Below are 15688 nucleotides of genomic sequence, written 5' to 3'. Positions count from 1 at the left end.
TTGATTCCGGTTCCCAGCACCGGCTTCCTTCCTCTTCCTGTTGCGGGTGTCCCGCCTTCTCCAGGGAGGTGCCGAAAAGTTCAGAGGGCGAAAACGGGGCATCAAGGAGAAAGGACTTCTCTTTCTCCCCGATGTCCGCCAGGTTCCACAGTCCGTGGCTATCATCGCCACCATCGAACGGCCGATGGCGAACGCAGTTTGTTTGGCAGCCCGGAGAGCGAGATCCATGGTCCGGCGCAACTCGGTCACCGCATCAGGGGTTTTCCCCTGAGTCCCTCCCCCTGATCGAGGTCCCTCAGCAGGTCCGCCTGGTAGGCTTGTAACACCGCCATGGTGTGCAAAGCCGCCCCAGCGTGACCCGCTGACATGTACGCCCTGCCGTTCAGACGTGATGTTGTTCTGAGAGGTTTGGTCGGCAGGGTGGGAGCCCTCAGTGTCGACGGCCGCCCAGAGGCGAGATAGTTCGCAAACGTCTCGTCCACGGGCGGCAGCGACACATATCCAGCCTCGGCCAGTCCCTCGACATCAGCGAAGTTAGCTTGCTGATGCCGATGGATGCGGGCTGAATAAGGCTTCTTCCATCCCCTCAAGATCTGCTGATGGAGATCTGGAAGAAATGGAAGACTGCGGGAGCTGGGCGGTCATGAGCGGAGAGAAACCGGTCATCCAAGTGATTCGGACGTACGACCTCTCTCCTCGCGCGCTGCAACGGCAGCTGCAGTCTACCTGCAGCGCGCTCCATGACCTCCACCAGCTCCCCGTACATGGGACAGGATGGATGCAAGGCTTCAGCCTCAGCTGACTCATTAAGCCAGAGGCGAGATAGTTTGCAAACGTCTCGTCCACGTATATATATAATGCCAGTCTCTCTTGTAAAGTTACGGGGCTCATGTGGGTTCGTTTATGTTCCACGAACGGCTTGCGGGACGCATGTTCACCTGTTCCGGTAAACTACTTCTTCGCTCCTGCTTTCGACGGATTTAAGAACAATTACTCCAAGTCGCCCCCTGTCGTTTCACAGAATACTACAATGGCGCGCGCGTCGACTATAAACGCCTCGTCCATCTGGGGGAGGAGCGCGCGCAGTTAGCGGAGCTCGCGCTGCAGAGCCAGGCGCGAGTATAACCGTGGCTTCAGCCTCTTCATCCATCCTTTGCTCAGTCGGAAGAGCAGCAGACGAGCCCAGATCCCGCTCCTCCTCCGCCGTCTGCCCCTCGTGATCTGGATCGTCATCCGTGAGAACCACACCAGTCTCCAGACGACGAGCCAGATCCATCTGGGAACCCCAGGATCTTAGATGCCGCTCAGCCTCAGCTTGAGTGGGGCCGTCCCCAGATGCTGAACCCTCTCCCCTCGAGAAGAGGGCCAGACGAGAGCGGAGCGTTCTCAGGGGAAAACGCTCGCAGTTTGCACAGGAAGCTCCCTCGAGAACCTCCCGTGCATGCTCTTCTCCCAGACAGTACACGCAAAGTGTGTGTGTATCCTCAGGCGTAAGATACCTGGTACACGGGTCAACACACCTGCGGAAGTGGCGTTGCTTCTCAGCACACTTCATGCTTTTTCTGCTTGTAGACGCTTTACGTGAAGACAGGCAAGACGAAAAGATGCTGTCATGTTGACAAGGCGCCCTTATATACTTCCTGGTCGCACCTTGATGACATCAGAGGCTGTCGCCGGTCAATAGGATTGACGTTTTTTGATTGTGATTTCAGGCACCTGTCACGCTGGAGGCGTTCCCCGTAGGGTTAGCTGACGCAGCACGAGTTCCCTTTCGAAAGGGAACTGTATTAGTGGACTAACTTAGGGAATAGTGATTGAGGGGTTTAGGGGGCGATTTCTGATTCAGCCAGTGATCCAGTGGGAACGAGTTTTGGATCAAATGTCAGAATTGGTCATTTTTTGACTGCGTCTGCGTCCGGAAACTTAGGCAGCTGATTCGTTGCCTCGCTGCCTTATCAGACAATGGCTTGTAACTTACGAACTTACGAAACAACGAATCAGCTGCTTAGGTTTTCGGACGCAGACGCAGTCAAAAAATGACCAATTCTGACAGTTGATTCACTGGCTGAATCTGAAATCGCCCCCTAAACCCCAAGTTGTAAGGCAGCGTTTGTGCATGAAGGCACCTCACAAAACTAATTTTCGGACAGACTTCTTAGGCAGTGTAACCGTTTAATGATCAACGTCAAAATAGAGAGCTTTGGTGAGAACTAAACACATATTTAACTACAATTTAAATTACTTTTTAAATAAAATTTCTCACCAGAAATGACATCAGAAGTGAAAATGTTGGTAAAAAACGTACATGTACACACAAACTAACCAGCAAACGCAACTTTCGGGTGGCATTTTTTCCAGCTCAGCTTTCACAGAATGGAAAGCAGAGGATTGTGGGATATCAAAGGCAGCGAAGGATACATTTATGCTGCCTTCAAAAATCGATAAGATGAAGGTCTCTCAGGAGACAGGAAGTGAAGCTAACATTAGATTCGGACGTGCCTTGGTGCCTTCCTGCCTTGAAATGTGTCCTCCGAAGGCAGAATTTTCCAGGTTTCGGACGCAGCCAAAATTATCCTCGGTTCGGACTCGGAGCTTGGGCGCGCGGAGCATTTGACAGCTGATTCTTTTCAATGAACCTGTTGAATTAAATGCACTGCTCAAAGTCATACTCCATCCCAACAGGAAGTCGGCTATTATGGATTGTTTTATAAACACAAGCTCTGGACAAACCTATTCATCCAATCGCCACCAAACTCGGTCAGCATTGATTCATCCATCGACTTCACTGGACTGATCCGATTGCCGTATTTATCAAGCAACAACTCGCTGATTAAATGGTCCGGTCGGATGTATAATGATCCTGAGAGCGAGTGTGCAGTTGACTTCCAAAATGACAACTTTTGATATTGTTTATTGTAACGAAGCCATATTTAGGTTATAAATTACTCTTTTACAGCTGATTTAACACATAAACAAGAGTGAGTCGTGTAAGCTTGTGTTCATTTTAAGACCACATTTCACTGTCATAATCACACACTTGATTTATCAGCCACTTCAAATGATATTGCAAGTTTAAAAGGTGCACTATGTAACTTTTCCATCCACTAGAGGTCGCGTTTGAGCGCTGAATATGTGGTCATCAACTCAGCCGGTGGGAAAGAATCGGGATAAGACGGGCAGAAATCATGTTGATGATGTGATTATTAACGTTACTGTAGTGAAGCAGAGCAGGGCGAGTGTTGTGGAGCTGAGGAACCGCTGGAGCCATTGATCATAAGATCAACGCAACACACGCCTCCGCTCATGAGTGTGAGGTAACGCAGCTCTGTTGATCATATTACACACATCTGAGTGTGTTGATGATGGGATGGCGTTACTCTGTGCGTTCTCTGAGCCGCTGCTATGACACTTGTTCACACTGCAGTGAGAGTAAAGCGTTTCTGCAAAATAAAACCAGAAACAGAGGCTAATGCAGATATGATGTCATCAACAGGCCACGCCCTCACACGTCCCGGTTCCTTTTACAAATAGTTGGAAACATTTAGGATATTGTAAGTACTCAACTGAACAAAATTTATAACACTGGCCTAGTGGTTTTGGATATTTTACTGAAAAAAATATGTTACATAGTGCAGCTTTAATATTTGATAATATGAAAAAAGAGAGAATAATTAGATTTCTTATTATTATTATTCCGCCATTGAAGTCTATGGCAGCCCATAGAACCGTTTGCGGGAAAGACACACAGATAGAGGACTGGCCCAACAGTCTCTAAAACAATCCCTCTAGCGCCACCACCTGTCCAAATTTTCACTCATGTTTTTGCTAATAACTTTTGAACCATAAGGGCTAGCAACAAAACTCTTTTTTCCTTTGATCATTGGATCAAGCCGATTCGACTGCATCCTATGACGTAATTTTCTGTCATGAAAATTTTCCCGCCATTTTGAATTTTCCAAAAAACCTACCTTTTCGAACTCCTCCAAGGCCGTTGATTCGATTTTCACGAAGATTGAACCAGATCATCTTCAGACCATGCCGACAAAAAGTTATGGAATTCAAGTTGATTCGTCAAATTGTTTTCGATAAACGCGCGAACAAATTTAAAAAACACTTAAGGCTATATCTCCGCAACGCTAATCGTATTCAAACCAAACTTGGTACATGTCATCACAAGCATGCAGCGTTTCGGCGCAGCGCCACCTACTGGTCCGGAGATACGAAAAAAAGTTATTTTGTCTTATAATTTCTGAACTGTTCAGGACGTCATGCCGAGTCGTAAGATGTCCAATTTGACCATATTGGCCATTTTGAATTACGTGCTAAAATGCTATATTTTATGAACACATGAACGGATTGTTACGAAACTCGGTATGGGTCACCAGCACGATGCCTTGAAGGAGCCTGAGAAGTTTCGAAACAGCGCCACCTAGTGGAGTTTTTTTTCAAATGCTTATAACTTTGGGTGTGGTTGACTTATTTTCATGGGAGTAACTTTTTTTGTCTCCTGAATCCTTGCCGAGTCCAACGATACCAGACTTGCCAGGTTTCGGCGTATGGTTTGTGCAGCGTGGTAATTTAGCGCTTAAAAAGCGTTAGCTGATATCTTCAAAACCGCTAGTCCGATCGAGACGAAACCAGCATCAGAAGTTCGAAAACATAGGTCGATAGCTATTCGCTAATGCCCAAATGTCAAAATATTGATAGTAAGGGGCAGTAAAATCCAATCAAAGTCAGGTGTCAGTCATTTTTTACGTGTTTTTTCATATAAATGTCTATAACTCCAAAACAAAATTAGATATTTTCACCAAAATTGACACATACATGTATGGGCTCACTCCGAGGACACAAAAATGATTGTAGGATTGTGCCTCTTGGTGGCGCTATAATAGAACAAAACATGAAATTCCAATGCATTTTTCAGCCTTTTTGCCTAAAATCATCTTAAAATGTGTTTAATTGCTCATTACTGCAGTTGATCTGACACTCCCAGCTATGTTGGCCTATCTTGTCTTCTTATTTGCGCTTGGCCCCAGTATTGCTGCTTGCAGATATATTTCCATTGGGGTTCACTGTGATGTGAGCTTGAACCCCGGCCCGTTCTGCTCCAGAGCATTAAAAAAAACACATCTCTGAACAGACTACACAACAACACACACCAAGATTGGACATTTTTATTTTGTCTGAAAGATGCAATATGCATCCAGAATGGTCACAAAACTACTTTGGTTTTACAAGATTTTCCGTTAGTTTTTGTTGAATCGAGTTACCTTACAGTACAGCAAAATGTGAATGAAAAATTTCATCTTCAACTTCTTGTTTTCATCATATTACAGTATTTTCCAGTTGAAATTATAATAAAAAATGGACAAAGCCAGTTGTTTACAAATATTGCACACTGCAAGTTGCTTGTAGGCTGACAACTAATCAACGTTTAAATATAAATTTCTGAATACATTCAGAGAAAATATAGGCAAATGACCAATTACATCAGATACGGTATAAAATGGTTAAATACAAAAAGGCAAATTTTAGATAAATGAAAATACTACAAATGAGCAAACACTTGCTTAATTCACGGATAGCTCAAGATTGGTGAGGGTTCAGGGGTGAAAGGTCAGGTTGAATGATCTGGGCTGCGTCCGAAAATGCATATATTCTCTTGAGAAGGAAGTTATTTTGAATAAATACTTTGTGAGCGCTAACAGTATGTTCTATGTAGCATGAATGTAACATTCGCCATGTTGTCATTATCATGTGACTAGCCTCAGTTACGTCGCTCATTCATAAACCCTCTCCTGTGGCCTCATGGGATAGTAGAGTCCATCGTATGCACACTTCAGAATCTCGCCCGAAGTAGTAGATCAACTCTTTGTGAATTCAGCGTCACATACTGTTTTTCGTCTACTATATAGTAGGGAAGAATGCGATTTCGGACGCAGCCCTGATGTGTTCAAAGACATTGGGGTGAAAGTGTGTCGGCCTTGAGGATGGGCTGGAAGGTCAAAGGTAAAGTGCACAGAGGCATTATGAGGGGCAGTTCTTTGCTGTTGGTGATTAGCTTGAATATTTAATTAGACGTTTTAAGGCTGATAAGAAACAATCTCATTCTTAGACCAGAGAGGGAAATGGCAGTGTCTCTGTGCCAGGATGTAAAGCCCATGTTTCCTGCGCTCATTGTGAAAGCTGACGGCTTTATGATGACGAGCGGTTTGGCTGTGCTGAATCATGTGATATACAGCGGCCCCCAAAAGTCTGAAACGTGGGAATCAAAATCTAATTTGGGATTTGTGGGGAAACAACTAAAAATTCTGCACTATTTCTAGGTCACTAATCAAATGGAAGTTCATTCGTGATATTGATCATGTGACTCTTTGTACATTGAAGCACAAGGTGCTTATGCTCATCGGGTTTTGTTCATGTCAGCTGATCAGGGGCCCGAAGCAATTCCATGTATGGGGACCCAACACACCAAACTATTTATTTAGCTGTATAACCATTTTCTCTACATTTCTAAATAAAAGGTCAAATATTCAAATTGGTTTTTACAGGCATTTGTTGGGGACCCCTGAGACCCTGAGCTTACTGGTTATGTCCGCCCCTGATTCTGATAGTATTCATAATGATAAATAAATATACACACGATTAATCAGCATTCACAAGAAATTCTCAAATATTACTCTTTTTTTTTTTGCAATACCAGTATCTATGTATACAATTCCAAATTATTAAAATATGATTGATCTGTTATTTTCTTGAAAAAAGTAGAAATTCCCTGAAGTTAACAGTTTATTATTATTATATGGGGAAGTAGAAAAGTTAAGATTTAAGAAAATGTTAATAAAATTAAAACATATAGAAGCATTTTGACTTGTATAGGCTGTGTCTGAAATCGCCCTTATACCCTTAAATAGGACACTATTTGAGGTGGACAGCCATTTGTAGTGGTGTCCGAAACCATAGTGGATGTTATCGAGTGCACTCATTCAATCCCACAATGCACCGCAATAACTAGTGTACAGCCGATGTACTCTCAACGGCTAGGGAATACACATAATGCACTGTGAGAGTCACACCGAATGAATTCCTGCGTCTCGCCAGACATTTTCCAAACAGCTGGTCCAATGTGGGTACAACGTATCATCATACAGGTCGAACCTGCCCATTCCAAGCGGGGCTCGAACCCGGGTCCGCCGGCATGAGAGTCGGAGGCTCTAACAAGGAGGCTAAAGGCTGCAACCTCTAGCATCAGTCGCTAGAGCATCTCTTGAGATCAGAGGAGTGAGGTTTACTCGAAAAGCAACTACTAGCTGGCCTGCATTATACTCACCCCCCTAAACCTCACTCCCATCCGGGTCACGGCACCAATGTAAACCCTCTTGTTTGAACCACCCACTCCAAGTGGGGCTCGAACCCGGGTCCGTCAGCATGAAAGTCGGAGGCTCTAACAATGACGCTAAAGGCTGCAACCTCTAGTGTCAGTCACTAGAGCGTCTCTTGAGATCAGAGGAGTGAGGTTTACTCGCAGAGCGACTACTAGCTGGCCTGCGTTACACAGGTATAAATTACAATTGAATTGATTATTAAATGGTTTAGTTCCAAGACAGAGTTCAAGACAAGTGTTTATATCTTTACTACTGGAGCTGCCAATACAAACTATGCAAAAGCGGCAGCCCTTCCAACACACTCAGTGTCCGAATTCACTCACTCGTTTTCATTCACTCCTTCATGTGGACTATATTAGTGGAGTAATGTAGGGAATGTGAAGGCGATTTCGAACACAGCCCTAGTCTCAGACTTTCGGACCTCGCTGTACATGAAGAGCTGGTAAAGTGCTGCCAAACGGCTGTTGATGATCATCAGCTCTCGGATCAGCTTACAGTGAATGACGCTTATAATAGTGCATCAAATGAGACTTGTATTAGTGAACACAGCTGCCTACAGTGTTTAAGGAACTCAGCGGCTCGATGTGTGCGATGGCAGTGATCACTAGAGTTCAAGGACAGACCGAATGGACAGGTTTGCTTATGTCTGACGTGTGAGTGTGCATGAGTGCACAGCGTCCGCCCAGAGCGGAGGTACATTCATTTTTCTTCAAGACAAAGAACATTTAAGAACCTCATCGTACAAGAGTTACTGCCACAACCACTGACGGACGGAGCTAAATGTCACATTTAGTTCGCTGCTGCTTTAAGTTTTTACCTAAAAATGAAGCTAAAACTCGCTCTCTCTGCTGATGAATCGTGTCCTAACCAGGCGCAACACGGTTTCCAGAATATAACCGCTTTTACGTATGTGGAGCAAGACTTTGAATGGGATTTCGCTGTGGGCGGGGCTACCCAGAGTGACTCAAAATCTCTCTTTCGGAGCAAAACTGATTGATATGATAGAAACAGTAACGCGATGATGAGTGTAAATCCCGTGTCGCTCCTGATTAGGACACGGTTTAATGTGACACTACAGATTAAACAAAACGCCCCACATGGCTAAAGCTCACATCAGGTTATTACAATATCAGCATTAATGCTAATACCAGAGATTACAATCAGAATACAAATCCTACATGGCAAAAAAAAAGATATATCGATATAAGATCATTTCGTAAAAACGCACTAGTGCAGAGCGAGAGCGAGGAACAGAGGGGACGGAGAGGGACAACACCGGAAAACGGGATCTCCCATAGGAGAGGACAGGAGCAGGAGAATATGGGAATCTCTCTTAGAGAGTCTCACATAGTAGTTTCCACGACGGTGTGTGAGAGTTTGGTGAAGGTGCCGTTGGGGTCCAGAGGGTGAAGCAGCTCGCTGTTCTTCATGCTGTACTCCTTCGGGCGAGAGCTCGCGCCTCCTTTAACAGGCGCCGCCACCGCTTTGATCCGCTAAACACAGAAGTTCACTGATTTCAGTACATTATCAAGATTATTATAAGAATGATAAATGCGATACCAAGCTCATGTACTGGTCAAAATACCTCACGTGACGTAACTGACTGACTGACAGAAGTTTCCATGCACAGAGACAATGTCAGCCTCAGGAGTGTGGAAATGCTTTCAAATGAATGACCCTAACCCACACATTGCAAACTGCATGCTTTATTTTTTATGACAATGGTAATTATGCCCTTTGAAGGTTATTGGACACTGAAATTTGTGCTTTAAGTTTGTGATAAGCACATACAAATAATACTTTTTCCATTCGAGAAGCTGTCCTACATTCATTAGTCTCACTGTGCTGTGCTTGGAAAACTGCCACATCACCAAAAGAAAAAGGGTACAAAAAATAAAAATAAATTAATAAATGTATCGGTATCGGCGAGTACCAGAAAAAACAAATCGGTACTCGTACTTGGTCCTTAAAAAAAGTGTATCGGTGCATCCCTAATAAATGCAGTGTTAAAGAATTTAACCTTTTAACCTGCACCCTTATTTTTGAGAATTCTCTGAAAACGACAAATCTCTGCAGCTCTTAAACCCTACGGTCTATATTCATAAATCTGGTCTTATTTTAAACTAGACACTTGACATTTTGCTACCCAAGAGTCATAATAACTCAAAGTAATATGGGAACAGAGTATTATACATGCAAGTGACTAAAGTCTCATATTTTTTTTCCTAAAAAAAAAGTTAATGTTAAGAGCCTGAAAATAACATGATTAGACATTCAGTTTTATATATATGATTCAAATTTGAGGATGATACTCTCAAAAATGTAGCTTCTGTAAGCTTTTATGTCAAGAAAAGTCTAGGCGTTCTTTCAAAAAGGTAATTTATTTCAGAACATTTGAAATTTTAAACAGTATTTTTTCATTCAAATAAATCTGCAATAAACAGCTAATTATAATGGATTTACAGTAAAACTAAAGCAACTATTTACAGAAATGACAGTGTGAAAACTCATTTAGTTGATAAGAACTGTTAGTCATTGAGTCTGCGCAGACGCCTCATGAAAGCCATGAATCACCGGAAACTGATTAGAATCGAGACTTCATTGAAAATGGACATGGTTGATTACTCTGACTCAAAACGTTCATGCAAACAACGGAGGATTTTTAGTTTTTTCCCTATTTTTTCGTTGTTTTGGATTAAAAAGTGGGATGCATTTTGAAGAGTGGACCCTTACACTGACATGTATGCGGCTGTTTCTTGGTTTCGGCCGATCTGATCTGAACGACAGGAGATGAAAGATGAGTACTGCGTTTGTTATGCTAATGTTTACATGGCCGGTCCTCTAGCATTTCATTAAAGCCTTTCCTCTCTGGTGTATTTATTGCAAAAACAAGTTCAGAACATGAATCTTGAGTGTTGTAGCTTTCAAATGATGCATAGTTTGTGATCATTGATTGAATATTTTGTATAGTACAGTTCAGACACGCCCACTTCCGTCAATGCTTTTATCGCTTGTCTTTGTCTGTTCTGGTCCAGAGATTCGGGTCTCTTTGGCCACATTTACACTGCAGTTCTTGATGCATATTTCTGATTTGGTGACTATATCCTTTTTTTTGACGACCCGCGTACATCATCTTTTAAAAGCGACCCGTATCTGATATTTGCATTTACACTATACACTGGTGAAACAGCCCAAGACATTCTGACCCGGAAAAGGAAGTAAAACGATCCGATATGCAATGGACGCAAACAAAATGATTATTCATTGTTTTGCTTTGCACACTATCTTTAAAGGTCAGCAAAACATTGCTCTCGTAAGGCGGATAAAACAGAGTAAAGCCATTGTCATGTGATCGCAGTTTGTGTCCACCTGACGTCGTTCGCCTCCGTCCCTTTTCAATGACGTACGACTCGCATTTACTGGGGAATATCCCATTTGACCACTTACATGGCAGACGCAAATGCACATATCCGAATCATATGGGATTTATTACCACATATGAGTGAGGCCTGAATCCGATCAGAGGATATCGGAAGTAATGCGGTTTTTCCTGCTTACACGTTCACATGTCATATCCCGTCTGTGAACCATGCAGTGGAAATGGAACCTTTCAGAAGATGCGCATTTGCGCCCCCTACTGTATCGTTTTTTTCCCCGTCAATAGCGGGGAAAGAGTTCAAATGCATTTTTTGTTCTATATTTGGTATGAACAGCATTCACATTGAATCTAAAACAAAAAAAAAGAAATACATTTTATGAATTACATTTCTCAAATAATAGGAATCGTTATCTATGTATACAATACCAAATGATTTAAATATGATAAAAGATTAATTTCTAGAAAAAGGTAGAAATTCCCAGATTTTATCAGTTTTTATACATTTATTAGGAGAAGTAGAAAAATCTTAAAAATGAAGAGAACATTTAATAAAAAATAAAAAAATAAATAAGAATAAAATGACAAGTTATAATATATCCTTTAATACTAAAATGAATGTTTTTCTGCATTATATAATGTTTGTTAATGATTTATTAATTATAAAGTGTTACCCTATAAATTATCTACGTATTGAATACAATACAAAAATGGATTGAAATATGATCGATACATTTCTTTTCTTGAAAAAAGTAGAAATTAGCACATTTAAACAACCTTTTATACACTTATTATAGAGGGGAAGTTGAAAAGTATTTATTTTCTTAAAAAGTAAGTGAAAATGTAAATAAAATAAAAGCACACTACTTTGTGTATGTGTGTATATTAGGGCTGTCAAAAGATTAATCGCGATTAATCGCATCCAAAATAAAAGTTTGCGTTTACATAATATATGTGTGTGTACTCTGTTAATTATTATTTATATATAAATACACACACAAGCATGTATATATTTAAGAAAAAAATATTATTTTTTATATATAAAACATTTATAGTTATATATATTATAGATTATATAAATGTATATACAGTATATACATGCAAATATTTCTTAAATATATACATGAATGTGTGTGTATTTATATATAAATAATAATTAACAGAGTACACACACATATATAATGTAAACACAAACTTTTATTTTGGATGCGATTAATCGCGATTAATCTTTTGACAGCCCTAGTGTGTATATATATATATACACACACACAAATATTTTTCTATAACTCCCAATGACATGACATTAATAAATCAACCTGACGTGTGAAGTATACAGTATATGTGACTTTCTCACCTCTATCAGGGAGCCGTCTGATTGGATGATTTTGATGACGACCATCATCGGGATGCAAATCATAGAAGCCAGTGCAAGACACCAACCCAATCCAACGGACCAATCAGGATACTTGTAAAGCTTGTTGTAGGTGAGCGGCTTGTACTTCACCAGTGAAAAGACGAAACAACCCTGAAAAAGAAGGATGGGAATCGTCACCTCTTGCATATTCCTTATTCCTCCATATTCCTCAAGCCATATTCCTCAAGCATAAACTGCGTTCACACACTCACCACACAAAGGACGGGTGTGATCAGCATCCAGCTCCATTTCATCCAGCTGTTGGGTCTGTAGCCAATCATGTCCTCTATAGCATCGTAGAAATTATCAGCCCCTACAAATGAACACATGCCGTCAGAATTGATCAAGATGTGTGTATTGATCGTTAGCAACTCAGAGCGCTTAAAGGTGCACTATGTAACTTTTCCGTCCACTAGAGGTCGCCTGTTCAAAACAAAGGTGTAAAGTGAGAGTAAAGCGTTTCTGCAGAATAAAACCGCAAACTAACGCAGATATGATGTCATCGACAGGCCACGCCCTCACACGTCCCGGTTCCTCGGGTAAAATAGCATCTCACCATTTACAAATAGTTGGAAACATTTGGGATATTGAAAGTACTCAACTGAACAACATATATAACACTGGCCTATAGTGGATATTTTACTGAAATTTTTTTTACATAGTGCAGCTTTAAAGGTGCAGTGTGTAATATTGACAGCTAGTGGTTGAAAAGGGAACTGCAGTCCAAATTCAAAGAGTTGTTTCCCCTGCCCCGTCCTCCTCAGACGCTCACACGGGTTGATTCATCCGTGTTTTAATACGCTCCAGTTCATAGAGATTTTTAGATGGATGAAGAGGGTATTTAGGCCAGGATCTTCTATGTCTGCAATATACTGTGTTTGTCACCAACTGGTGACCCGGGTGTTGTAATACTATTGGGTAAATTGGCAGTGGGCGGAATCACACGGACAAAAACAAAAACTTTCTAGCACAGAACACACATATCAAATTAAAATAACTGTTTTTTCAGATAAACAAGTATGTGAACTTGGCATGCTTCCTAACTATCTGCACACATGGTGTTTTTATGCTTTAGTACAGTCAAAAAGGACATACAGCATCTTTAAATGATATCGAGTTGGACTAACAATCCGCACTGAAAGCCGAATGCTGATTTCATGTGAGGCCAGTCATGACTAAAACTGATCTGATATAAGCCCAGAGGACTGATGTGATTATATAAGACTAAATAAGATTATATAAGATTAATCTGAGCAAACACTATTAGACTGTTGATTGGGTAACCCCAATAAGCTTAATGCAAAGATCATAAGATGCATGAGCTCAGTATTTATACTGTAAACAAGCGACTGCAGCATCTGTTTTTAAAGACACAGACACCCATATAAGAAGTAGAGCATAAAGTGTGTGTGTGATTGTTTACATTAGTCTTAAAAGGTCACAGTCACACTCAAATACCTTTTAACCCCAGTGATTTTTTGCATTTGTAAAAATCTGCATATGCATATTTTTAGAAACACATCTACAAAAATATGCCTTGCCTGTATTTCAAGCTGATAAAATAATTTCAAATCAGTTATTTGTTTTTGTATTTTCGCTCAACACAAGCCACTTACTCCAGTGCTCTGATTGGTTGTAGGTCTATTCAATTTAGTGCAGAGGCTTTTCTGTCCTGGTCTGGTTGAAACACGTCCCATAATTGCAGCCTAATGGAGCAGATCAGACTCATATTGTAACAGTCACAGCCTATTACAAGGCATTCTATCTTTTCTGGGAGGCTATGTTCATCCTCATCACTAGGGGTCACTAGTAGTACTCCATGTTTTGTATAAATTTGAGAAGTAGCAGAAGAAGAACCAGTTTGGTTTGCCGTCTGCTGCACTCGCTTTTGAATCCTTGTTTGGGAAACTGTTTGTTTGCTGCCCAACTAGGATTTTTATGTCATACTTAATCCTGGATTATTTGCCAGAGGACCTACTGGTTTGAGTACCTTTGGATGTGGTTAAGCTATTGAACAAAGGATTGTAATGAAAATAACTTCTCTATAAGGACATCTAGACATCGTCTTGCCAACTATTAACAAAGACTGATCTCATCCTTACGAAACTGGTATTTGATGTCCTGTTCCAATCACTAATTAGTACTCCAGAACCCTCCTATAACAGGCCACGGTTGTTGTTGTTGTTGTTGTTATTTTTGGTTATATGGTTTGTTTGTTTGTTTATGTAACCATCACTTATAAAAGAGTATATTTGTGGATTTCTAGTATTTTGGTTGTTTTTTTTCTTTCTTCTTTGTTTTGATCTTTGAGATACTTTGTATCCAGTCCTGGGTATTTTGCAAATATGATCCCTCCCTTTTATTTCCTGTAACCCCTTGGTGCAAGGTAGCCAAGACAGTTATAATATTCTGACTAGAATCTGAGCATGACGACGTCAGGCTAATATTATTGTATATTGTATGGTATGTGATGCATGTCCATAGGGTTGGGTATCGTTTGGGTTTTTTTCGATACCGGTGCCAAACCGATACTTAAAAAAAAAAGAGCCACAAAACGAGGTGGATGAGATCAAAGTTTAAAGTATACTTAAATATATAAATATAAATAAATACAAAACACAATTTACTTAACAAATCCACAGTAAAACTAAAGCCACCTAACTCAACTACAACTAATTTAACTCTAAATCACAGTTACAGTAATAACCGCAGAGTCTGTATTCTTGCTCTGCTACAAACCAGCTTCAAGCTTCAGCTTTATTTTGCAGAAATATTACCATATTCTCTGGCTAAATATTTTAGAACGCATTGCCTTATTGTTTCCATGGCGACGCGTCGTGCTTCTCACATGACACACAGCAGCCGCAATAGCGCTGACAACTCAGCTGTATCGGGTTTATTTATTTTTTATTCAAAATATTCACAAACTATGTCATGAACTATCTGATATTCTGATTTTGAAATATGTGTGAGTGAATGTGTGTTAGTTGATCTATACTGCGCGATGGGCGGCGCCATGTTTGCGCCTCAGAGAATCAGATCTGTCGGATTTACATCACGTAAATTCATTCACGTGTCACGAAATACATGAAAGTAAGAGACCGCTGAACTGGGAGAAGAATAGAGTAAACTATAGTTACAAGACCCACCCACTTTTTACGATCAATGATATTGGACCCACTCACTTTTATCATCTCTAACATTCAGCACATGTCTGTTTAACTACCCCTAATCTATAAACACTTATTATTAAACATATGTTAGACGCTTTATTTCCACTTTTCTAATATTTTCTTCATTTCTATTGAAAATAAATGCCTTTCCGATCTGATATGTGATGGGAAAAGGGAGAAGATTGAGTTCGGCGAAAGGCGGACTCGAACCGCGGGTCAATTTGTGTCAAAACTAGACGCGGTGCATCTTACCCCTACACTACTGTCGCTCTCAATGACATGGCGATTTCGGTAATTTTGTCTTTCCGACCTATACGTTTAGCAAGGACCCACCCACATT

The 15688-nt window shown here is 41.0% G+C and overlaps 1 protein-coding gene across 2 annotated transcripts in view; it reads right to left on the bottom strand.

The window, feature by feature from the left end:
- Positions 1-5160: 5160 nt before the first annotated feature.
- The window catches only part of slc6a6a (solute carrier family 6 member 6a), a 62626-nt gene continuing 52098 nt past the window's right edge, over positions 5161-15688 (bottom strand). The window contains exons 12-15 of one of the 2 annotated variants that reach the window (XR_013817276.1): positions 12388-12488; positions 12116-12286; positions 7523-8878; positions 5161-7291 (exon numbers count right to left, since the gene is read on the bottom strand). Coding sequence is in view for 1 of the 2 variants with exons in the window: in XM_079826527.1 (XP_079682653.1) it covers positions 8729-8878; positions 12116-12286; positions 12388-12488 (422 nt within the window). In the remaining variant the exon portion in view is untranslated. Of the gene's footprint in view, positions 8879-12115; positions 12287-12387; positions 12489-15688 lie in introns of both variants that reach the window. The other variant, XM_079826527.1, reaches the window with a different exon arrangement.

The sequence above is a fragment of the Gobio gobio genome (genome assembly GCF_949357685.1).
Source record: "Gobio gobio genome assembly, chromosome: 10".
Lineage (NCBI taxonomy): Eukaryota > Metazoa > Chordata > Actinopteri > Cypriniformes > Gobionidae > Gobio > Gobio gobio.
The sequence above is the reverse complement of the archived record's forward strand: the minus strand, read 5'-3'. Positions and strand labels throughout refer to the sequence as shown.